This window comes from Rattus rattus, chromosome 4, assembly GCF_011064425.1.
Source record: "Rattus rattus isolate New Zealand chromosome 4, Rrattus_CSIRO_v1, whole genome shotgun sequence".
In the NCBI taxonomy this organism is placed as follows: domain Eukaryota; kingdom Metazoa; phylum Chordata; class Mammalia; order Rodentia; family Muridae; genus Rattus; species Rattus rattus.
Window position 1 is genome coordinate 6602999 of NC_046157.1, and position 22656 is coordinate 6625654.

Genomic DNA, 22656 nt, shown 5'->3' on the forward strand with positions numbered 1-22656 from the left:
GCTGTTTCCCATCAGTCACCATCAGAAGTTCAAATCCCAGCTTACCGTTTAGTCAAGAACTAGAAGGGTGTTGGGTTCCATTTGCTTTTTGTTGCTGTGATAAAACATTGACCAAAACCAACTTCGGGAGGTGGGGGTTGGCTTACAGGTTACAGCCCAGGGCAGCCATGACAGGAACTTGGGGAGGAACCTAGAGGCAGGAACTCAAACAGAGACCCTGGAGGGATACTGCTTGCTGGCTTGTCCCTGACTTACATTCAGCTGCCTTTCTTATGCACTCCAGGCCACTCTCTTGTCTAGGAATGCCACCCCACAGTTGTATGCCCTCAGGTAACTCTAATGGAGGTGACTCTCACTCTTGGGACGGTGTGTGAAACTGACAACCAAGATTGGCCACCATAGTTTCGTGGTAGGGTCCTCCCAGCCTGTTTCCCATAGACTTCAGTGAGTGTATAGGAGTCTGTCTGAAAGGGAAGCCTGAGGGGGAAAAGAACTGCGCCCTGGAGTCAAAGACTCCAGGTCAAAGAATCAGCCCTGCTTGGTGATGACAAGCCATGACGATTCGATACCCAGTGGCGATCCCAAGTCCTGATGTAATCCACCTGATCCTGTGATCCAGGCACTCTACATGTGTGAGGAATTTTGCAGGCTCCCCCTCTGTGGTGTAAGCGACGGGTCCGGGGGTACCTAGAAGAGAATGGGGGACAAGAGACACGAAGAAGGACGCCAAGAGTCTGATCAAGGCGACAATTTTATTTTTCCCCAAGGCTGAATTTATACCATAACATGGGTAACAGAGGGAGGGGGGAAGTAAGAAACATTTACGCAGGCCAAGGACACAGTATTTGTGTGGTCAGGGAATTGGCTGATGTTGACAGGATGTCAGAAAGGTCACAGGTTTGTCACATTATTAGTCAGCAGGACAACTTTGTCATATCATTATTCATCCTGACCACCACATTTGTATTAGTCTTCTGTAGCTCGCTGGGGATTTTCCATGAACCCAGTCATACTTAACTCTAACCATAATAATAACATTAATAATGGAGGGTTTCAAGGGCATCGCTCCCAACACTGTGGAATTTGTACGTCTCTTAGCGAGGACACTTTCTCCTCATCTCTCCTTTGGATGCCCCCAGTAAGCGCCGAGTTGGGAATGACTGCCCTCTTCCAACCAAGGCCACGACATCCAGTGCCTCAGAATTAGCTGAGAGAGTATTTCTGCTGTTTATAAAAAGCAATGTGTAGACCTCCCGGCTCTAAAAGTTCTCCTTGCTTTGTGTCCTGTCTGGTCCCAAACTGGGGACGCCGCTCAGGAACCGCCTGTTTACCCTGCTTCCATGCTCTGGCTTCCCTCTGCACGTGACCCTCATGGCTGATCCTGTAGGCGCTGGAACACACTGAGTGAGGCCTCCTCCCATTAGGATAAAGCAGAACATTAGGTTGGAGACATAGCCCAGTTGGTAGAGTTCTCTTATAACATCCATAAAGCCCGGGAGTTGGTTCCCAGCATGGCATAAGCAGGCCACAGTGACACATGCCTGCAGTTGCAGCAATCAAGAGGTAGAAGCTGGGTGATCAGCTCAAGGTCATCCTCAGGCAAGTTTAAGGCCAGCTCGGGCGAGGGACCCAGTCTCAGAGGGGAGGAAGAAGCAGAAATCCACCGTCCCTTCTCAGCAACCCTCTTTCGCTGCCTCTGCCTGACTTCTAGGGCTCTCTTTCCCTCTCTGGCCCCTCCTTCCCTGCCAGCCTTTAGGATTATTGAATACCTGCAGTAAACAAGACTCCCTGCTAGAACTGGTCCTGTACGATGACGGATAAAACAGTCTCATCCTTCCGGGAGACCATGTCCAGGGCAAACTCCCTGAACATTTTCGATCTTGCCTATTGGGCCTGAGGTTTGTTCTGTGGTACCACACCTTTCCTCTGTGGTAGACAGCATGCCCAGGTGAGGGCTGAGAGCTGATGAAGGCCTTGCCGTGCCAGTACCAAGCTGACAGTCAAGACGACAAGGAAGACATTAGGGAGCTTGTGGGACAGAATTCTAAAGAATGAGCGCATAAGTTAGCGACTCGGAATCCAGAGAAGTGAAAGCTGCCAGTAAGACAGCTTAAGTGGTAACAAAACACAACCCTGATGACCTGAGTTCAATCCCCAGAGAGAGGTGGAAAGGAGAGAACTAGGTCCCCTGATGTTCTCTGGCCTTTATACATGCACTGTGGAACACACACACACACACACACACACACACACACACACACACCGTATGTGCTCCCCACAATAATAATTAGGTTAAATTTATTTAAATTAAGTAGTTTAATTAAATTAAAAATAAGAAATCACTGTGAGTGGACATTTAGATTGTTTCCCAGTTTTTGCTGCTTTAAACATCCAACATTAAACAGCTGTCTTGTGGCTATCTGTTGTCTGTGAGTGCAGACTCAAAGGGTGTGTGAGGCCCAGAAGGAGGCTCACTCTGATAGTAGTTCCAGGACTCCGGAGGCAGAAGCAGGAAGATTGCCACAAGTTTGAGACCAACCTGGGCTACGGAGTAAAACACTATCTCAAGCAAACAAACACATACACAACCACAGAAAAGATAGAAGGGCTTAGGGCTGTAGCTGAGCCGTAGGGTGCTTGCCTCGCAGGCACAAGGCACTGGACTTGGTCCCCAGCGTTGCAAATGTCTAATCCAAGAAAGTATTGTAAAGTTTGGCATACTTTACCCCAGCGTTAAACGTGTTTTGATGCGTTTGAAACAAATCTGTTCTCCTTCCAGGCCAGACCTGTTGCGATCCGAAGGCATCCCTAGTACAGAAGCAGTTCCCACTGCATCCCCTCTGTCTGGAAGTCCCAAAATGTCCACCGGAAGCAGTAGGAGCCGGTACCGAAGCAAACCACGTCACCGCCGAGGGAACAGTAGAGGCAGCCATAGTGACTTCGCAGCAATCTTGAAAACCCAGCCTGCCCAGGAAAATTCACCCCACCCCACCTACCTACAGCACACTCAGGCTCAGTGCCCTTCTGCCTATCAACATAATCTTCCCCAGCAGCAAGCCCCTCCTCCCCTGCCTCAGAGCCGCCATCCCAGACTCAATGCGCATGGGCAGGACATTGCCACCTGCGCCAATAACCTGAGGTACTTCGGCCCAGCAGCAGCCCTGCGGAGTCCACTCAGCAACCACGCTCAAAGACAGATGCCTGGCTCTAGCCCCGACCTCATCTCCACAGCCATGGCAGCAGACTGCTGGAGAAATTCTGAACTTGACCAAGACCAAGTCGGACCCTGGGGCTGTTGTCAGGCTGAACCCTATGATCCCTGTTTCCAGTGCAGGCCAGAACATTCTGGGTCCTTAGATGTTCCCACCACTGAGCCAGTGGGGAGGAGCCCAGACCCTTCCAGTTCACCAGCACACAATCCTCTTTCAGGAAATGCCCAAGGCTCTGAGAGAACGGAGGCAAATGGATTCAGTGGCTGTCAGTCTGGTATTTCTCATCAGTTCACACCCCCAGTGCTACCTCAAAAGCCACGGCCCCTTCAGAAGGTAAGGTTCAACAAGAGCAGATCAAAGGAAGCCATCAAAGGAGGCCAGAGTCAGTCGTGTGGTGCGCATTATAAATTGGTCATTTAGAGGTGTGCATCTGGGGAAAGAGTGTGCATTGGGAAAAGACTCTCTGTCCATAGCACTTCAGTGTGGGGGGGTTCATTAGGGGGACGGAGTACTACTATACTGGAGACCGGGATAACCATATTTTAAAGACACAGTCAGCTGTTTGGGAACTATTCCTAGAGCTCCAGTCTTGAGTGGTGTCTCAAGGAAGTTCAGGAAATGAGGGTTCCTGATGTGTCGTAGCAAACATGATCTTGGAGAAGTCACACAATAAACTCTGCCGTCCGCATCTCCTGAATCCATTGACCACCCGCCCTTTAAAGCTTGTGCTTCTAATCCCCTCCTTGGCACTAACGCTCTTTACAATATTCTTGAGAAAACACTAAGGACATCTTGACCCAGCTAGTTCTAAACTATAACCTGTTTGTCTCCTCCACCGGCTGCCTGGCAGTCCTGTGTGGAGCTGGAGACCCCAAGATCGCGAGTCAGGCAGTTCAAAGAGAGGGTCGTCCACCCAGCACCCCTGTGAACCTGCCACTGTCTGTACAGAGGGCCAATGGTGGGCTCAGCCATGCCTCTTGATTTGAAGACTACGTGAATTAATGAGCAGCGTCTAGAGTAGCATTTGGAATGCTTTAAACGTTCCAGCGTCTGGCTAAGGTTTCTAACAGAGGTTACCGGGAGAAGTACTTGGAGCATGGAACACATGTAATTCTGAGCATGGCTTTAGCTCATCGCCACCGTTGAGGAAAGGAAGGGTGTAAGCTGAGCGTTTGGTCAACTGGATACCTCATGGGAGAGGAGCTGAGGCTGAGGACTGCGTCTCAGATCAGCATTTCTGTCCACACGTGCCGCCGCTGCTGCCCTAGCAGAGCTTCATGTGTGCACTTGTGTGACCAAATTCGTTCTGCAGCCCCCCAACTCCTGTGGCCAGTAACATAGAGGCCTTCCATTTAAACTTTACGGGATGCCTGGTTGGTCACTTGGTTGATCTGGTCTGGTTTGGTCGGGGTCTTTTTTGAGGGGGTCGGGAGGAGGGCTAGGAGGACAGAGTCTTGCTGCGTGGCTCAAGCTGGTCTCAAACTCAGAATTCTTCTCTCTCAGCCTCCTGTGTGCTGAACTATAACACATACTGTAGCTGGTCTTTGCTACTTAGTGGGTTCTTTTACCCACCCTTTGTCCGCCCCCTCTGGTTTCCCCTCCTAACACTAGATAGGAGAAACAAGGACAGAGGGAAGAGAGAAATTAGGAAAACCGCAAAATCTAATTTCCTTCCTCTTGTTTCTTCTTTGAGCACAACTACTAAGAAACCACAACCAACCCCCTCGCTGAACAGCCAGCCACCAACCCCATCCATCGGGGCTCTAGCATTTATATTCCCATTCGAAAAGTCCCCAGAATTCCAAAGGTCGCACAATCACAGAAATGAACTGCAGCTGGCAAAACCATGCGTCTGCTAGAACAGAAAGCAAAATCAGTCAGCTGCTCCGGAGGGTCCAAAGCAGCCCCATGTCCCTACACCTGAGATTAAAAACAAAAGCACATTCTTACGATAATTCTGAGTTTTTAAAGAAGCCAAAATTCCAAAATGGTCACCACAGCACACCCCCATGCCCATACTGGCTCGTTTGATGGCAGATGCCTTTGCCCGCAGCCATCTTGCCAGCCTTGGCCTAGTTCAACACTTTTTATCCACATTGCTCTCCAGCCGTCTCAGTGACCAATTTGTAAGCCGTTTTCATCAACCCCAAAAGAAACTCACGTCTTTTCTTAGTCGTTCCACAGCACGCGTACCTTCGAATGACCTTACGGTCACTTAGATGCCGCCTATGGCCCTGCAGGCCTAGAACACATGGCACATACAGCTTTGTAACCGCACACCCCACGGCCACTCGGCCTCTCTCTCCCAAGATGCACTTCAGTAGGTGTTCCTAGAATAAATGCTCATCCTGGTAATTAGGACAACTCCATCCCAGTCTTTCCTACTCAAACAAACAAGCAAGCAAACCAAAGTGTTAAAATACAACGATAGGATTGTGATATCTTAGAACAGGCTTTTAAATGTAAATTACCCTCGCTGGCTAGGGTGGGGCCATCCAAGCTCCCGGGAGACTCTGCAGTCCGGGGCACTGGAGTGCGGGGGTAAGGGCAGTTGATCTCACCTGTGGCTGATCTTCTGCCTGTGGTGCCAGATGAGATCTTTCTCATGGGGAAGATCAGCCGTCAGCCAAGCACTTAAGCAGTTCTTCACATCAGCCACAGAACCCTGCAGTCCTCAGTGGTCTCAGCCAGAGCACCCTTGTCCCCCACAACTTGTGGACTCAGTGAAAACGCCTGGAGATCCATCCCCCCACCCCCGTTTAAAGTTCGAAAGTATTGACACGAATTTGTGTGATTGCACCCTCAACGAATGGCTATGGAGTTGAGTATAAACAAGGTACAATCTGAGGTTTAAACACCATACATCCTGACGTAGCTGTATGTTAGTAATGAAACAATTGCTATAGAAACAGGAGAGCACTTGCTTGGCTTTGCAGCGCTGAAAAGGACCTAGGTGGAATTTCTAGGAAAGACCCTAGAATCCCTGTGGCAACAGTTACAGGTCAATGTCCCAAATCTATGACCTCACCAGCTTCCTCTCCGTACAGTTGCATGGGACCTCTGCCTCCTGCAAGCAAAGGGAAAGTCCTGTCTTCTAGCACCTGGCAAAGGGCCTGTTGTCCTGGGAACAGGGCACCCTGCTGCTGGATGGGTGCATTTGGATGTGTCGGTTTGGGCCACTCTGTTTTGGTGTTGGGAAGTTGTTTTGTCTGGGAGCTGCTTTGCGTTTCGTGTTGTTTGGTTTTGAGACAGTGTTTGACTGATTCGTAGGCCAGGAACTCACTGTACCTGAGCTGTCCGCATCTACCGCCTCAGCCTTTGGAATGATAGATTCCAGTCCGAGCTCCCCTACCCAGATGTGGGTGGACATGTTTAAAGAGGCCATAAGCAGGATATCACTGAACCCCTCTAGATGAAGATTAAGTCTTTGAGAGGCAAGGAGAGATAAGGAAGAGGGAAGACTCTAAAACCAATGAAGGCCTTTCCTCCTTGTCCCCCTCAGAGTGGAGATGACTCCTCGGAAGAGGAAGGAGAAGTGGACAGTGAAGTAGAATTTCCTCGACGACAGAGGTAAGGCCCGCACGCGCCTGTGACTGTGTTCAGTGTCTGTAATGGGGAAGACCCCACATGTGCCACACCCAGCTCAGCCAGAGCCCATCTGTGACCACCATACATGGAGATTGAACCAAGCGCTGAGGTCTTCCCGTCACCATGCACAGCAGGTCATAGGTCATCAGATTCGTTTCTGGAGGTCACAGTGAGGAGCAGAGTACAGATCCGTTGTCACGCTGCTTTGGGAGGGCTGGTATTTGTTGTGGCGACTGATGGTTTCCAGTGGGCCTCCCTGAGACAGGCTGTCCATGCTGCTAGAGTCAAATATCACACAAGGGCGCAGTTCAGCCCATAGCCCTCCTCTCTACCTCTGTAAATGTTTCCTACCAAGCTTGACTTCCAGTGTTCCCCTGGGGCAGGAGGTACAGACAAGGCGGGGAGAGAGAGGCTCATGCTCTGGTTGCGTTTTCGTGTTTCCCATTTGCAGGCCTCACCGCTGCATTAGTAGTTACCAGTCGTACTCAACCTTTAGCTCCGAGAACTTCTCTGTGTCTGATGGAGAGGAGGGTAACACTAGCGACCACTCCAACAGTCCGGATGAGTCGGCCAACAGACGGCAGGACCGCCTGGCAGAGACGCTGGACGACCTGCTGTCCCAGACACCAGAGGCCCCCATCGAGATCTCCTCCCACTCAGACGGGCTGTCTGACAAGGAGTGTGCCGTGCGGCGTGTGAAGACACAGATGTCCCTTGGCAAGCTGTGTGCTGAGGAGCGCGGCTACGAGGTGGGCACCTCTCACTCCGTACTCCACTACCCACTTTCTGGCTCTTCTGGGGTTAGAGTATTTCCCTAGTTTGTTCTCTGTTGCTGTGATACAAAATCAACTTAGGGAAGAAGGGGGTTATTTCAGCTTACAGTTCACAGTCTGTCACCGAGGGAAGCCAAGGCAGGAGCTGAAGTGGCCACAGAGAAAGGCTGCTTGCTCCCATGGCTTGCTCAGCTTCCAGTTTTTTTCTTTTGTATGGACCGCCTACCTGCCCAGGGGTGGTACCACCCACAGTGGGCTGGACAACAATTGTCAATCAAGAAAACTGCACAGACGTGCCTACAGGCCAGTCTGATGACAGTCGTCTCGATTGAGGTCCTCTCAGATGACTAACTTGTGTCAAGTTGGGGGTTAGGGGTGTGGAGTCTAACCAGCACAAGTCTGTTCATGCCTCAGGGTTTTTATAATTTTTACTCAGTAGATAAAGTATGCGTTGTTCCACAAAGTACATGAAAGTGTGTAGTCACGGGTCTCCCTGAATAAGAACAGTGACTCACAAGTGAGGCAGAGGCGTGGATCGCTCAGGAATCCTCACCTCCTCACCCCATCTTCCAACCTCACTAAGGGACCAAGCGTCCCTCGCTCTCCTCTGGAAGATATTGCCACAGAACAGAAGACACTGTCTCTCATGGAGACGAGTGCAGCCTTTGGGGAATCAGGAGAGCATGGTGCTCGTAAGTGTAAAGCCTGAACTCAGACCACCTAGATGCAAGCTGCGGTCACTCTGTTTGCTGTGTGACCTTGAGCAAGTTGTTTACCCTCTCTGAAGGTCAGTCTCCTTACCTGTAAGATGTGTGATTTCTCTCAAATCTGTGAGAAAAGCTCCATTTCAGTAGGTGAGTAGATCGGATTAGCAGAGGTTAAAGGACTCCAGTACATGGGGCACTGGAGTGCTATGGAGATGAGGACGTGGGGACCTGGTACAGGGGCCACCCCACCGTCAGCATTACCAACTTTACATAGCTGTGTTCTCTGTAAGCAACCCCAAGACAGGGCCCCGCCTCATTTACGTCTGTCAGCTCCTATAGCGTGGGCGGGGCTGAGCTCAAGTGAGGGCTATGGAAGAGAATTACGAGCTCTTGTCTCAACCTTGCAGAACCCTGTGCAGTTTGCAGACTCGGACCGAGACTCTTCAGAGGGGGACTGCTCTGATGCCACAGTTCGGACCAGCAAGAACTACAGCTCTGCCACCTGGTGACCACGGCTCACTCGGCTCCAGCAATAGACCCCTCCCTCGTTCATCCGTCTGGGAGGCGTGGCAGGAACATGAAACTCATCTAACCTCTGGGAAAACACCCAGAGGACACTGCGTCTCACGGAGCATTTCAATCAAGAATGGCAGGGATCTATTGTACTGAGTACGCCAACTACTGTAACATTGATATTTATTTTTGTTGGACATTTTAACACTTTGTATTGTAAAGAGTGAACTATATATGATACAGACACAATAATTTCTTTACAAAAAAAAAAAATAAGGAAATGTTGCTCCTAAGAGCAACTTGTGGGGCCAGGTGTCACTGTCACTTGAACATGGGACCGGATCCTTCATCCATGCTTGAAAAGCTGTAAGGAGACATGTTGAACGTTGAAGACACAAGCCAAAGGGAACACAGCCACACTAAGTTCAGCCGGCTTGTCCGTGTGAAGGATGGAAAGACCTGGAAGTTGAGCGGTCTCACAGCACCAATGCCTTGGAGGGCACGTGCTTCTTCCCCTAGCAGGAAGAAGCACACAGAGCTACAGCTGCACATCTGGAAGCCATTTTGTTTCTTGAACGTTAAGCAGAACCTGGTAGTAAGAGCTTCATCAGCATCAAGTCCCACCCTTAGCACATGCTTCCCCTTCAATGCCACCATTTTCACGCCCCCGGCCAGAGTGGTCTTCCAGACGCAGTGCCATTTCTCCTAGGTAGCTTCCTTTCTTTCCACCTGTTAGCCACTTCTTTTAGGAAGGGGAAAGGGTCCTGAGGGGCACAAAGGGGTAAGATGAGAAGAGCATCAGTGACATTAGAAAAACAAGCCTGTAAACACCCTTCTCAAGATGGCTCTGTTCAGCTAACTAAGCAAGACGGTGTGACCCCCTCTCTGACCCAGGTCGTCTACCTCCCGGAACCACACTGATTCACACACGAGGTAGCTAGGATGTGTGTATCCAGTGTCCAATCCCAAACCATCTTGTTTTGTTCGTGATCTCATTCTAGCTTGGAAGCTTTGGTGGCTGTCTGTCAATCACTGTAGCATAAAAGGCAAAGTTAGCAGCCCGTAGATGAGCCATCCCCATTTGTTAAATGCTATCTGTAAATTACAGTGGGTTCTGTTTTTTTTATTTTTTGTTTGTTTGGTTGGTTGTTTTTTTTATTATTATTATTCTGAATCACTACAGTTTTCTTTCGTTGGGTTAGGAAATTGGTAGAAGGAGCAGCTGATGCTAAGCGGGAATTAGAATTACTCTGGTTTCTCGAAAGCACGCGATTCTTCCTGTGTCTAGAGTCCGGGTCTATGAATGATACCCTGCATGCTTTGTGGGGCTTTTGGCTTGAAGCAGGAAGTGTCTCGCTGTCCCCAGAGGGCTGGGTCACAGGTGGGCACCACCACGCGTGGGTTAAAGATGTTTCATCTAGAATTTACATACACCCACGCTGGCCCGATTCCTGTCTCCCGTTCGGGCTTCTGCCGAGCATTGCCCTGCACTGGCTGCATTCCGATGTTGCATCCTATAAGGATGTTAGGTATTGAGACATTCCAACCCAGATGGAAACAGTGCCCCTGCGGCGGGTGTCACTCACTGACTGTGTCGGCCAGGAGGGGCTCGGAGCCAGTCTTAACGTTCTATCCCTCCTTTGTTTACACTTTATGTTGAAACGTTGATTTTAAAATTTAGTCTATAATTCTTAGCTCATGGGAAAGATGAAGGAACATGTACTTAGAAAGCAGTATTGTTTTGTTAAATTATTCCGTTTTGTATGAACTGTAGCGGGACTACACAGAAGAGCTTAAGTTATGGCATTATTATTATTGTTTTTATTGTATAGCGTCATGATTTTCTGTTGACCAGAAGGTGTGGCTTATGATATAGCACAATGACTGTTCATTGCTACCCGTGAATTACTATGGACTTCTGTGGTCCTCAGTGAAGGCTGGGGATGGAGCCGTCCTTTGGCACGCCCAGCGTTCCTCAGTGTTTTCCCTGGTCTCCTGAATACTGCAGCAATGGTCTGAGGAGGTGTGCTCTGCCCTGACACCCAACGGGTACACTGTGATTTTTTTTTTTTTACTTGATTGTAAAAGCTCCTGAATATGCAGATGACCAAGTAGATGACCAAGTAGTTCAAAAGCTTCAAAAGTTATAAACTTTCTAAAGTGTCTTAGACATAAAATCATGGGACTGTAATAGGCAAAAAGAGATTGAATGGTCAGACGGCAAGACAAAGAGTTTCTGTGAGGACTCATGAGGGAGTTTCAAGGGTGGACAGCAAACCGAGCCACCATCCCCTTCCTACTGAGTCCCACAGAATGGGAAGAGCAGAGAGACCAGAAGAGACGTGCACCAGCAGGACATGCTTGACCGCCTCAGGTCCCTTGTTCCTTAGAATTAAAACTTTTCCTGTGCACACAAAGCAGGAGCAGCTGTCTGTCCTGTGCACACCGCTAGTGACAACAGTGAGCTCTGAAGAAGCTTCTGCTGCACCTTTCAGTGTCCTTCCAGAAAACCCACCCAGTACCTCAGCCTTCGTCAGCATTCTGCATTCCCACCCTGCCTGTGTATCACACTAAGGCCACCTTAACTGGAGTCACCGTGATGGGATGCCACAATGTGCCAGGAGTGTGGTGTTGATTCCAGCCGTTCACCTTTTTTTGTGGTATAATTATTGTGGTTTCAGAAAAAAAAAATGGTTCTAAACAAGGTTAAAAGGGAAGAACAGGGGGTTGGGGATTTAGCTCAGTGGTAGAGCGCTTGCCTAGCAAGCGGAAGGCCCTGGGTTCGGTCCCCAGCTCCGAAAAAAAGAAAAAAGAAGAAGAAAAAGAAGAAAAAAAAAAAGGGAAAAACAGTCCCTACCCCACCCGCCTTGTAGGAGCCAGGAAACTCAGGCTTCCTTTAAAGCATTAGTCAGAAGAACCTCACGCGGAGGGATCAGGAGACTTAAGAGCCAATTCTTCAGTGCTGTTAGATGCCGCCATACCGTGGTGCTTTGAGAATCCTTGCCAGCCTGGTTTCAAGCTTCAGGATGAATGTCTGCGTTCTTTGGCCGGCTGTTTTTGACTGACTACTGAAGATGAGTTTCATTTTGTATTGCAGTCAAGCACTGGATTTTTCTCTCTCTCTCTCTTTCTTTTTTTCTAGATCACATCCCTAAGTAAAAATCCCTCTTAAAGTAATAGCCTAGCACAGTAATGGAGAGGCCTGTGTGCACTTTAAATCATACCCCACCACCACCAAGTTCAGAGCTGGCTAGGACTGGGGTAGACTCTGCCCCAGGACAATGAAGATGATGTTCTAAGGTGACCTGGGTGGCCTGCTTGAAAACTATTTAAAGCCTCTAGTTGTACTAAGTAAATCCCGGAATTAAAATCGTTTTGATCAGTAGTGTCTAGTGCTTATTCAGGGCCGTTGTGTTAATTTATTCCCCTGACCTGCCCTGGGTGATGGAGGGGATGGTGTTGGAGTTCCTTGTCACTAACACAGGCTTGTCAGTGCTCCCACAAGGTAGCCCTGACATCTTCCCCGTGCTCCCACAAGGTAGCCCTGACATCTTCCCCGTGCTCCCACAGGTAGCCCTGACATCTTCCCCGTGCTCCCACAAGGCAGCCCTGACATCTTCCCGTGCTCCCACAAGGCAGCCCTGACATCTTCCCCGTGCTCCCACAAGGCAGCCCTGACATCTTCCTCTTTTTCCCGCAAAGGACGCCATACCATTTTCTCGCGGGACCGAAATGCAGCCGTGACATCTTCCGCGTGCTCCCACAAGGCAGCCCTGACATCTTCCCCGTGCTCCCACAAGGTAGCCCTGACATCTTCCCCGTGCTCCCACAGGTAGCCCTGACATCTTCCCCGTGCTCCCACAAGGTAGCCCTGACATCTTCCCCGTGCTCCCACAAGGTAGCCCTGACATCTTTTCTGGAAGAATGTGTTCCTGTTGATCCAGTGGTTTACTTTTTTTTTTTTCTTATGCCCTCATGTCTCAAATGTTTTTAATTATATGATTTTTAATTCTTTGAGAGTTTCATACACGCAAACAATGAGCTATGATCATATTCACTCCGTACCCCTCTGTATCCAACCTAAGCCATCCTCCTGCCCACTTCAGGCGTTTGGGTTATTGTTTTGGTAATTCATCAATAAAGTCACTGCCACTCAGGTATGTGTATGGCCATCCACTGGAGCAAGGGACACTAACCACGAACCACTTCCACAAAACCGTGATTCCCCTCCCCCATAGCTGCCAACGGCCAATGATTCAGCAATAAGGATAGAGCCTGGAGATCTCCTTCCCACATCAAATTCTCTTTTTAAAAAGCATTTCTAGTTGGGTGTGGTGGCATACACCTTTAGTCCTAGTTCTGGGAGAGGCAGAGACAGGCAGACTCGGTGACTTTAAGGCTAGCCTGCTCTACATACAAGCTAGGCAGAGTGACTTGGTGAGACCCTGTCTCAATAAATAATGATAACGATGATAATAATAATAATAATAATAATAATAATAATAATAATAATAATGTCTAAGGGATTCCTCCCCGGCCCTACGTATACTATGTTTATTTCTCGAAACCAAAATACCATGTTCCACCCTGCACCACCTCTACCCTAAACATTGTGGTCTGTATCTGAGCACCACATTGCTCCCTGCTGATCCGAGCTACAGCCTCAGAGCAGAGCACCACTCATAACTTTCTGGAACTGGTGTGCAAAGTATGTATGCGTTGACCATTTGAGATCTTGCATTCCCTGATGGGCAAGTACAAGACCAGGCCAGGGGTCTCCTTGTGGATCCCCAAGGCCAGCAGGGGTATGGCATGGCAGGCAAAGGGCCTTTATTCTCTCCCTTTGGACTGCAGTCCGACTGAGTAACCACCAACAGCATCTCTACCCACACTGAACTGTACGGAATGAGCACACTCTTCCCCGTCTGAACAGAAGGCTCAGGTGTGCGGCCCGGCCTGTGTCTCCTCCCGAGACGATGTGAATATCAAGACTTTTCTCCAACCTCAGTGTGGACCCAGTGCCTTCCCAGACAGCAAGCTTTTCTCTGCTGATGCCATAGAACGAATGTCCCAATCTGCTCACTTCCCTCCAGGCTGGCCCACTGGATTTGCTTATCTGCATGGCTCCATTGGCACAGCAAAAGCCTGTTCAAACAAGAACGAGCTGAACTAGGCTGCTAAGTGGAGGACCCGGTGGAGCCTAGAACATTTCTCAGGGACAGGTGGCTAAGAGCATAGCTCTCAGAAATGGAAAGAGCTGGGTGAGACTTTGGGCAATGTCACATGGCAACAGTGTGATGGAAGGATTTCAGCCAGTGCCACATCTGCAGATGGCAAGGCCACTCTACAGAAGCTTTCAGCAGAATTAGTCCTTCCCAGGGCCATTGTTCAGCACTGGGGATGGGTCAGCAGCATCTGGCCTTAGGCTGCTGTCCGGTGATCATGGTCCTTCTTAGCTACAAGCTAGAGAGCCAGCCATGTGAGGGGGGTGTCATGATCACCCCACCCCAGTGGCTGTCTATCTCTAGAGTTCCACTTCCCAGAGGATGGGGGGACCCTGTCAGTCTTGTTTTCATGTATGTGTCTGCCTTCTCCTCTCCTCTCCTCTCTTCTCCCCCCCCCATAATAATGTGAGTTCCTATTCATCTAGAGCAAACGAATTTCTTTCTACTACTTAAGTCTCATTATAAGCCCCACGTCTGCGTCCCATGGTCTCAGTTCCCGGGCCCCCCACTCCATGTCCTTTTCAGATACCAGCTCTGGCTTTGTACTGAACAGCAATGGGGACAAGAATGATTATGAAAACAAACCAATGCATGAAATTAAACAAAAAGTATACCTTATGTTTTCTGGTCCTGTCTTTTCCTAAAGGGGATGTTTGTCCTATACACTGCCCTGCCTGGATGCCAGGGAAAGGCAGGCTGGGTTCTGCAGCCAGGATCCTACATTTCAGGGACAACCACTCAAGTTGTGGTTTCCATTTTGTCTTGAGTGTTCCCAGAAAGGCCTGGGCAGGCCCTCTGCGTCTTCCAGAGCATCCTGCTGCCCTTCCTGCAGCTTTCCTGTTACCAGTGACGTCACTCTTAAAGAAGTCAAGAGAGGGATACAGGAAGCTGGCATAATTCCTTCTGTCAGAAGCCTGCTGGGAGTGAAGAATGAGGCTAGCCTTTGGATTGTACTTTTTTAGCCAGTTCTGCTCCCGTTAAGGGCAGTCGTAAGTCTGCAGTCTGCACAGACAAGCCTTATGGAATCTGCCTTCAGTGAGGAACATTTATGTCTATGGATTAGGGAAACCTCATTTCCTGGGAACTCATACCTGATAGGGCACACTTGAGCATGATCCTGGGGATACACATGTGGGGAGACTGAAAGGGGATTTTAAAAGGCATGTGTGCGAACAGAGAAAACTCCCTCTTCTCTCTTTCCCTCTATTCCAAAGTGCTACAGAACCATTCTTCAAAGCACCCCCTTATTAGAAAGCCTTCTTTTAAACAGAAACCTTTTTTTATTTTTAATGAAAGAAAAGCCATGATGTGGAAACCCACTCTCACTGTAGAACCTGAGAATACCCAAGAATTTGCACAGCACAGCGAGCCCAGAAAACCTCAACAAGGCTCTCAGCTGTGCCCAGGCTTGAGACAAACGCAGACGCCCACAGGTCTGTCTTAGAGCGCAGTTCTGCTAGGTCCTTGTCATGAGTTATCCCCACAAGGCCCAAGGCCACAGGGTGATCAGCTCAGGTCCCACAGCCCAGCGCCCCAGCTGGAAGACGAAAACACAGCTCTAAGTGACCGGAAAACAGGTGGGCAAGCACACTCCCTTCTCCTCTTTGAATTAAAAAGTACAGCTATCCCTCAGCTGTTCTCAGCAAATGGCAAAATAAAAAAAACATTCATAGGGTACACCGCTGACAGCCTCATTTACTGACACCAGACAGAAACTATAGACGGGCATTTGATTCAGATGAGACAGAGTGGGGAGGGCCTTCAGATGGGAAGAATTTCCTCCCAACACATTCAGAACACAAAGCCGGCTTCCATTCATATTTAATCACGTTGAAATCAGTCTAACATTAAGACATACATGTGAGCACAAGGAGCTTAGCCATGGATAGACGTGTCTGTGGACAGGGGCACTGCAGGAACCATCGCACTTAAGCTCGTGTGAGACCCAGGCAGCTCTCGTCATGTTCCCTTGGCTTAAGGAGAGGTAGATCATCAGCAGGAAGGTAGAGAGGACGCTCTTCAACAGAGTAGCCGAGGACAGGGTTCTGTCTGATATAAACATCCGCAGGGGGCTAGCAGGAGCACGCCTGTCACACAGCCTGCCCAAAACGGCCACTAGCATCTTCTCCCAAGACATCTCAGGGACTGGCAAGGGGCAAGCGTGACAGACACTGGATAGATGTTTCTAGAAAGCAGTTCATTTCACAAAACCTGCTGAACGGGACAGGACGCCCTTCTAACGGACCTCTGCACATACTAGAGCACTGTCCGCCTCATCTTCTGAGGGTAATTAAAATACATCGAGGACATTAAAAGGACCAGAAGCACAGTCCGGGGCCCTGAAAACACGGGGCGGCCCCCGTCATGCCTCCTTCCTGCTGTCCACACGGCCCTTGCCGCTTGCTTCACTCAGCGTCAGGTGCTTCTGGCTAAATTTTTTGATGAGCGTTCCAGGAACCAAAGCGACCATGGCGATGGCCAACAGCTTCAAGACAGTCTCCCAGGAGAAGAGGGCATCCAGAGAGGTGAGGGTGGACAGGATGGAGCCCGTCTGCACGCAGATGAAATTGTATGGGATCAAACCTGGAAAACGGAAAGTGGAGAGAGACGGTCATCCCTGGGGCAGGATGGCCAGGAATTCAGAACAGGGAATCTAGCTGTCCGTCCGACTTTCAACCCCTTCCTTTTCTCCCACGCTTCCTGTACATACCTGCCTTACCCGGCAAAAGGCATCCAGATAGGCCACACAACTGTATATGCATCACAGTAAGGAAGATGTACTTATCACACAGGGAAAAACCCAGTGAGCTGCCCTTTCCCGTGTGTGTTTTAGAGAAGAGAGGCAGGGTCATGTCTCATGGAAAGTTTTCTGTTTGCACGTGGACAAACTGCTGAGGTCTGCATACCTGCTTAAGGTGGGACCCAAGAGGCAAACGGGAAACGGAAGCCTGGCAACACGAAAATTTCACCATGCATTAAAATGTTTCAATCCCCAGAGACGAAACAAGTTTCTTCCAAGTACAGCTTTGTGTACTCTGAGAACCCAGCGTAGCACTGGACTCCAAAGGCTGGTGGTCGCTAGATAGCATAACAATTCAAGCCCGCTTATATTTTCAGTAAAAGGACACGGAGGCAGGAGAATAGCAACAAATTCAAGGCCAGCCTGGACGACATGCTCAAAAATAAAAGCAACAACCAAGAACCCTTTAGTGTTTAAGAAACAAAAACATGTACGTCAGGCAAAATGGAGCACGCCTTTAGCATAACACCCAGGAGGTGGGGGCAGGCAGATCTCTGTGAGTTCCAGGGTACCCTGGTCTACATGGTGAATTGACAGCCAGCCAGAGCGCCACAGTGAGACCCCTGTCTCAAAGAGAAATCTTAGGCTCAGTGTAGTGGGTGCCTATGGTCCAGGCACCTGGAAGGCTGAGGCAAAAGGACTGAAAGCTTGAGGCCAGAATATGCGACTGCAAACAAAACAAATACTAAGTCAAAGTGCATTCTTAGGCCACCTCAGAGACCCAGTTCCCTGCTTCTGCAGTGTATCCGAAGCCTCTTCCCTGCCCTTCCCCTGAGCTGGTGGGCTGGAAGCCTGCTAACCCGTTCCTCCACTGTAGTGAAGTGGTGTGTGGGAGATAACGGTCAGAGCACTCGAGGTCACGTAGCTTGGCTCTCGGGAAGGAATTCTGTCTCCAGAGTCTCTCCACGCTGGTGACGCTTCCGTAATGACAAGCTGTTAAGCCCCATTAGCTGAGGTGCTGAGGTACTCAGCAAGCTGCTTCCATCAGTACTGTGGTCAGCCTTCTCCCGCTTCTCTCAGACATCCCTATTAATAACGCCTGCCCCACTGCATGTTTGTTAAGTTGGACCTTAAACCCTGAGCGTCCTTCCCTCCCCACTCTAAGAAAGGTCTGGGCACCTCGGCCTGTGGTTTCAGGAAGGTGGTAGTTTACTGCAGGGAGACATTAACACTCGAGATGAGAAGTTATCACTTTAACTTGCCAGTAAAGGAGCCCATGAGTCAAGAAACACCGCTCCTAACCCCAGCTCTAACCTCAGCGTGGAGGCTTGCTAATGGCTGTGCAGTTCTCAGAAGGTCGACAGGAGCCTCCCTGACGCTGAGCCTCCCTAAGGCCGCTTAGCAAAGGGGCCGGTTGCTTGCTCTGAGCTAGCCTTTCAGCCTGGTAGCACTTCTTAGAGCCAAGTCATGTGCTTTACAGAGATGAGCCTGTCCAATCCCAGTGCCCAACACATGCTGGGCACCTAAGAATCACTAAATATGGGCGCGGGATGAACAATCCTTAACGGTTCCGAAAGTATTTGTATGGATTTCCAGAGGAGGTGTGACATGAGAGAGACGACCGTGTCGAATCCAGGCTTGAAGACGCTGTTCATAAACAAGCACATGGCCCCGTGGCAGGTGACGAGGGCAGTGCCGTCACCACAACACTACCCCAACCCCCCTCTTACCGATAAGCACTGAGAAGAAAAACTGCACGATGGGGATGTTCAGAATCGGGGCCGAGAGGTTCAAGAACCAGTTTGGTGTCATGGGGAAGAGTCTCAGAAAGAGCAGGAAAAAGAACAGGCCATTTCTGTTCTCCTCCACCTGCAGAGAGAGCAAGCCCAGCGTCAGGAGCAGAACCGGCTCTCCAGCAAGGCCTGGAGCTGGACAGCTCCTTCCCAGCTCCTCTCACGCTGCACACGTAGCCCCCATGCCACCCCCTGAGATATGGTGGCTCACACTTACACCCCCCAGCACTCAGGAATTCAGGAGGCCGAAACAAGAGGGTCACACGAGTCAAAAAAACTGGGCTGGGGACACAGGTCAGAAGTAAAGAGCTTGCCCTGTCAGCAATAAGGATCTGCATTTGGTCACCAGTACTCATGTCAATCAAGCCTGGAATCCCAGTGCTGAGAGGCAGAGACAGGAAGTCCCATGAGGCCTGCTGTGAGTTCTAATAAAGACTCTGCCTTCAAAAGCAAAGTAGACAGTGACTGAAGGAGATATCAGGAGTAAACCTCTGTGTGTGTACACACACACACACACACACACACACACACACACACACAGAGTTAAATATAATCAATAAAAACATTTGTGCCTGGGAACCGGAGGAGTCAGAATCTTAACTCAAAGCCACAGAGCAGGTAATGACAAGAATTTGGCCACAGGTCTGTACCTCCTAAAGACATCAAAAGAACCAGCCCTTCCCAGCTCCCAGGTGGGGTGAAGGAACACTGTGGGAAATCCCGGCTCCACACTGCTCTCCGCCCACGAGCTGATGCTACGGGACCCAGTGCTCACGTGTGGCCCCCACCTTACCTTCCTCTGCAGCAGGGCCACTTTATCAGGAAAGTAGGAGACGACCAGCTGTTTGCCGAAAACACTGGAAAGCAGGTAGCAGCCCGTGGCACCCACCGACGTCAGCACACAGCACAGCAAAAGTCCCAGCCATGGCCCGAACAAGGCACCAGCCAAGACATTCTGCAAAGAAAGCAGCCTCAGCCACGGGAGCATCCACCGGCTTCCAGGGGCTCGTCCTGGAGCCTGTGTGTTAGCTCCAGTGGTTTCCACAGCTCCAAACCCAAGGCCCATTCTAAAGAGGTGACTGAAACGGGACTAGAGCTCGGTGGGCACTGGCAGGCTCACAAAGGAGTCGTGTGTAGACATCGCCTGGCTGTGGCAAGGGTTACAGGTACCCTGCCGCCCCGGGGCACCAAAGAAAAGGGAATGAAGCTCACAAGCTAATGCTGTCCAGACCATGAGTAAACCTTCAGTAATGCATGGGAAACGCTTTGTTTCTCATCCGATTGGTAAGCTCACACTGAGCCTTCACTCGACAACAGCTCTAACTGACCTTAATTTCACAGAGATGGCGGAGTTAATTAACACTTCCCAAATGCAGTTTGGCTGGCAATTATCATGCTGCCTCAAAGCACAGGATCCCGGAGAAAGCACATGGGAAAAGCCAAGTGTGCTGGCACAAGCACAAGGGAAAAGCCAAGTAAGTAATCTCAGCGATCGATCGGGAGGCTGAGGCAGGAGGATTGCTCTGAATACAAGGCCAGCCTGGGCTAGAAAATGAGTTCCAGACGAGTCTGTGCTACAGACAGAGTGAGAGCTCATCTCAAAACATAAACTGGATAGATGGGGCAGCCTCTAAGGTTGCTTTCCCATGTTGTGGAAGACCAGTGTTTGGTTCCCAGTGCCCACACTGGGTGGCTGACAACTGCCTGGAACGTCATTTCCAGGGGGATCTGGTGCCGTCTTCTGACTCTTACAGGCATCCACACACATGGACGCAGTCGTGCACATAAATAAAAACAAGTCTTTTAAAATGCATTAGCAAGCGGATGAACGAATGGGCATCGGTAAGCCAATGGGGGGGGGGGGCTCAGCAGTGAGGCCGGGGCTGCAGCACACATTAACCACTGGACACGCCAAGCAGTCCTTGCCATACCCTGGGCGCTGTGCTATCTCTCCCCCCATCCTACATGTGAGAGACAGCCTCACGACCAAGCTCACACTAGGCAGGACTAAAACGCACCCCAATTCTGTGTATGCAAGCCCTTACTAACCGAGGCTACATAGCACCAAGTAGTAGCTGGCTCTTTACCCTGTAGCAAGATCGGCCCAAGGGGGAAGTCAATCCAGGGTCAGCCCTAAGGACTCAGCTGAGCCTGGATAGAGGAGGAGAGAGAGGCAGGACAGTAGAAGCTTGGAGTGCCAAATAAAGGGGTTTCTGGAGGAGCGGCCACATTTTACAGAACAGAAAGCTCAGCCGGAAAGAGGGCAGGACACTGACCAGGAAGCTGGAGCCAGGGATGGCGAAGCCCTGTTTGTAGAGGTAGGCACTGCAGAAGAGCAGGATCACATAGGCCTGGTGCTCTTTCCGGTACTCTCGGAGGACCTCGGCGAGCTCCCGCAGCTCTGCTAGATCTGAGGGGAACCACAGTGACCTAGGGGTTGGAAAAGCGGGTGGAATTGTGGATTCCAGAGAAGCCTGGTGCCTAAGAAAGTTACAGATGAGTCTTTACAGAGCAAGTTTGTAAACACGTCATCTGGCCGTCACACACAGAAAGAACTCAAGATGACTGCTGACCCAATATAACACGACAGAGGCAGATAGGAGAGCCTTGGCATGGGAGCAAGAGCCCTGGGCTGACACCCTCACTCTGCTGTGTTCCAGTTGTGTGACCTTGGAGTGATCATGGGCCTCATTTTCCTTGCCTAAAAAGGGTCTGGTGCTGGATAACCACTAAATTCCCTCTTTACTTATTTAGGGGTTTTAAAATGGAACCCCACAGCCTCTGCCATGCTGAGCACGGACTCCAGCACTGATTTACGTCCTTAGTTTTTTGGTTTTTTTTTTTAATCTTATCCAAAGACACGAGAATATTCATCTCCAGACAAGTGGGCGTCATCATGAACTGCCTTTCTTTCAAGGGGATCCCTCCCAAGCAAACAGAACTATTTAGACAGCACTTGCCCTAGATGTACTAGGCAAAGCAACTATTTCGTCATTTAAAGAGATTCCCGGTGGAAGCATATCTCCCATCATAATAAATACAGCTTTCTTGATAACGCGGCAGGCTGGAGGCCAGCCCTTACCAAGAGCCTCCCTCTTCACTCTGCTCTAGGCCTGGTTCACTGTATCCTGTCCAAAGGTCACGGTGCAAAGACTACCCTGCCTCTGCCATCTCAACAGTTTTCGCCTCCAGCAGAGATAAACTGTGAGCAAGCCCTCCTAGTCCTTGTGAGTACCTGACATCCACAAGAGAGCTTTTCCAGCTCCACTTAAAAAACAATGGTAACTGAGAACGGCTCTCCTAACACTCGAATGCCAGTTACACCTCCTGGGAAGGCAGCAGCGTGCCAGACACACTCTATGCACTTTGTAAGTAGTCAGCAGCAATCGGAAACCCGACCAGCAAGTCTTCTGCCTCCTGACTCGCCCAACTGTCATGGGAAACAGAGTCAGGCAGGAAGAGGGCAGACTGGATCACAGCCCGAAGTCCGGGCTGCACCTCTGAAGACTGGCTCCTGTGGTAAAGTAGGTTGAGGAAGGAGATGCCCGGGTCAGGAAGGCGACCGCGAGGGCAGAGAAATGCAAGGGCCCCGCGGCATCACTGCCAACCCTCCGACCTCCGCCCCGGCCGCCACCCGGTGTCCTCCCTCTCACCGGCCTTCGGGCTCCCCGGCCGACCCCAGCCTCGGCCCTAAGGGCAGCCGCGTGGAGAGCAGGTATAGCGCGAAGGTGCAGCCGCCGAATACCAGGAGCAAGCCGAGCAGCGCGCGCATGCCGCGGCCGGGCCGGAGAGCGCGCTCCCCGCGTGGCAACGCAGAGCCCTCCCCGTGCGCCGACTGGGAGGGCGGAGCGCGTTCGTGAACGGGCAGGGCGTGGTCCTCGCAAAGACCCGCCCTCGAGCCACTGTAGGCCCCGCCCCGCTAGAGACTAATCACTCTAGTCTAAAGTGCTACCGCCCTGCCCTCCGGCTCTGCACGGAACACCTCCAATGCTGCCCCTGTGACAGAGCTGGGAGTTCTAGGGGTGAGTCGTGAGCCTGCCACGCCTAGCTTGCAGCATAGCGGTCAGTCTTGTCCACGGTCTGTCACACAAAGCAAATGTAGCCA

At 50.5% G+C, this 22656-nt stretch overlaps 2 protein-coding genes across 2 annotated transcripts in view; one reads left to right on the forward strand and one right to left on the reverse strand.

Annotated features, from left to right (window-relative positions):
* The window catches only part of Map3k13 (mitogen-activated protein kinase kinase kinase 13), a 110335-nt gene extending 100418 nt beyond the window's left edge, over nt 1-9917 (forward strand). Inside the window, exons 11-14 of the mRNA XM_032900002.1 lie at nt 2780-3545; nt 6715-6782; nt 7252-7549; nt 8688-9917. Of these exons, the coding sequence (XP_032755893.1) occupies nt 2780-3545; nt 6715-6782; nt 7252-7549; nt 8688-8789 (1234 nt within the window). The 3' untranslated portion in view covers nt 8790-9917. The remainder of the gene's footprint in view (nt 1-2779; nt 3546-6714; nt 6783-7251; nt 7550-8687) is intronic.
* Nucleotides 9918-15822: 5905 nt separating this feature from the next.
* Nucleotides 15823-22393, reverse strand: Tmem41a (transmembrane protein 41A). The gene is made up of 5 exons (XM_032900003.1): nt 22205-22393; nt 20828-20981; nt 19345-19506; nt 18489-18627; nt 15823-16601 (listed from the first exon to the last, which is right to left on the reverse strand). The coding sequence occupies exons 1-5, from the start codon at nt 22321-22323 to the stop codon at nt 16381-16383; spliced, it is 795 nt and encodes a 264-aa protein (XP_032755894.1). The 5' UTR covers nt 22324-22393; the 3' UTR covers nt 15823-16380.
* Between the last annotated feature and the right edge of the window lie 263 nt (nt 22394-22656).

Coding starts and splice junctions, on each gene's coding strand:
- Tmem41a (XM_032900003.1), bottom strand. CDS start 22,323: ATGCGCGCGCTGCTCGGCTTGCTCCTGGTATTCGGCGGCTGCACCTTC. Junction 19,507..20,827: donor TCCCTGGCTCCAGCTTCCTG/GTCAGTGTCCTG, acceptor CTTTCTTTGCAG/AATGTCTTGGCTGGTGCCTT. Junction 18,628..19,344: donor TGGCCCTGCTGCAGAGGAAG/GTAAGGTGGGGG, acceptor CTCTCTCTGCAG/GTGGAGGAGAACAGAAATGG.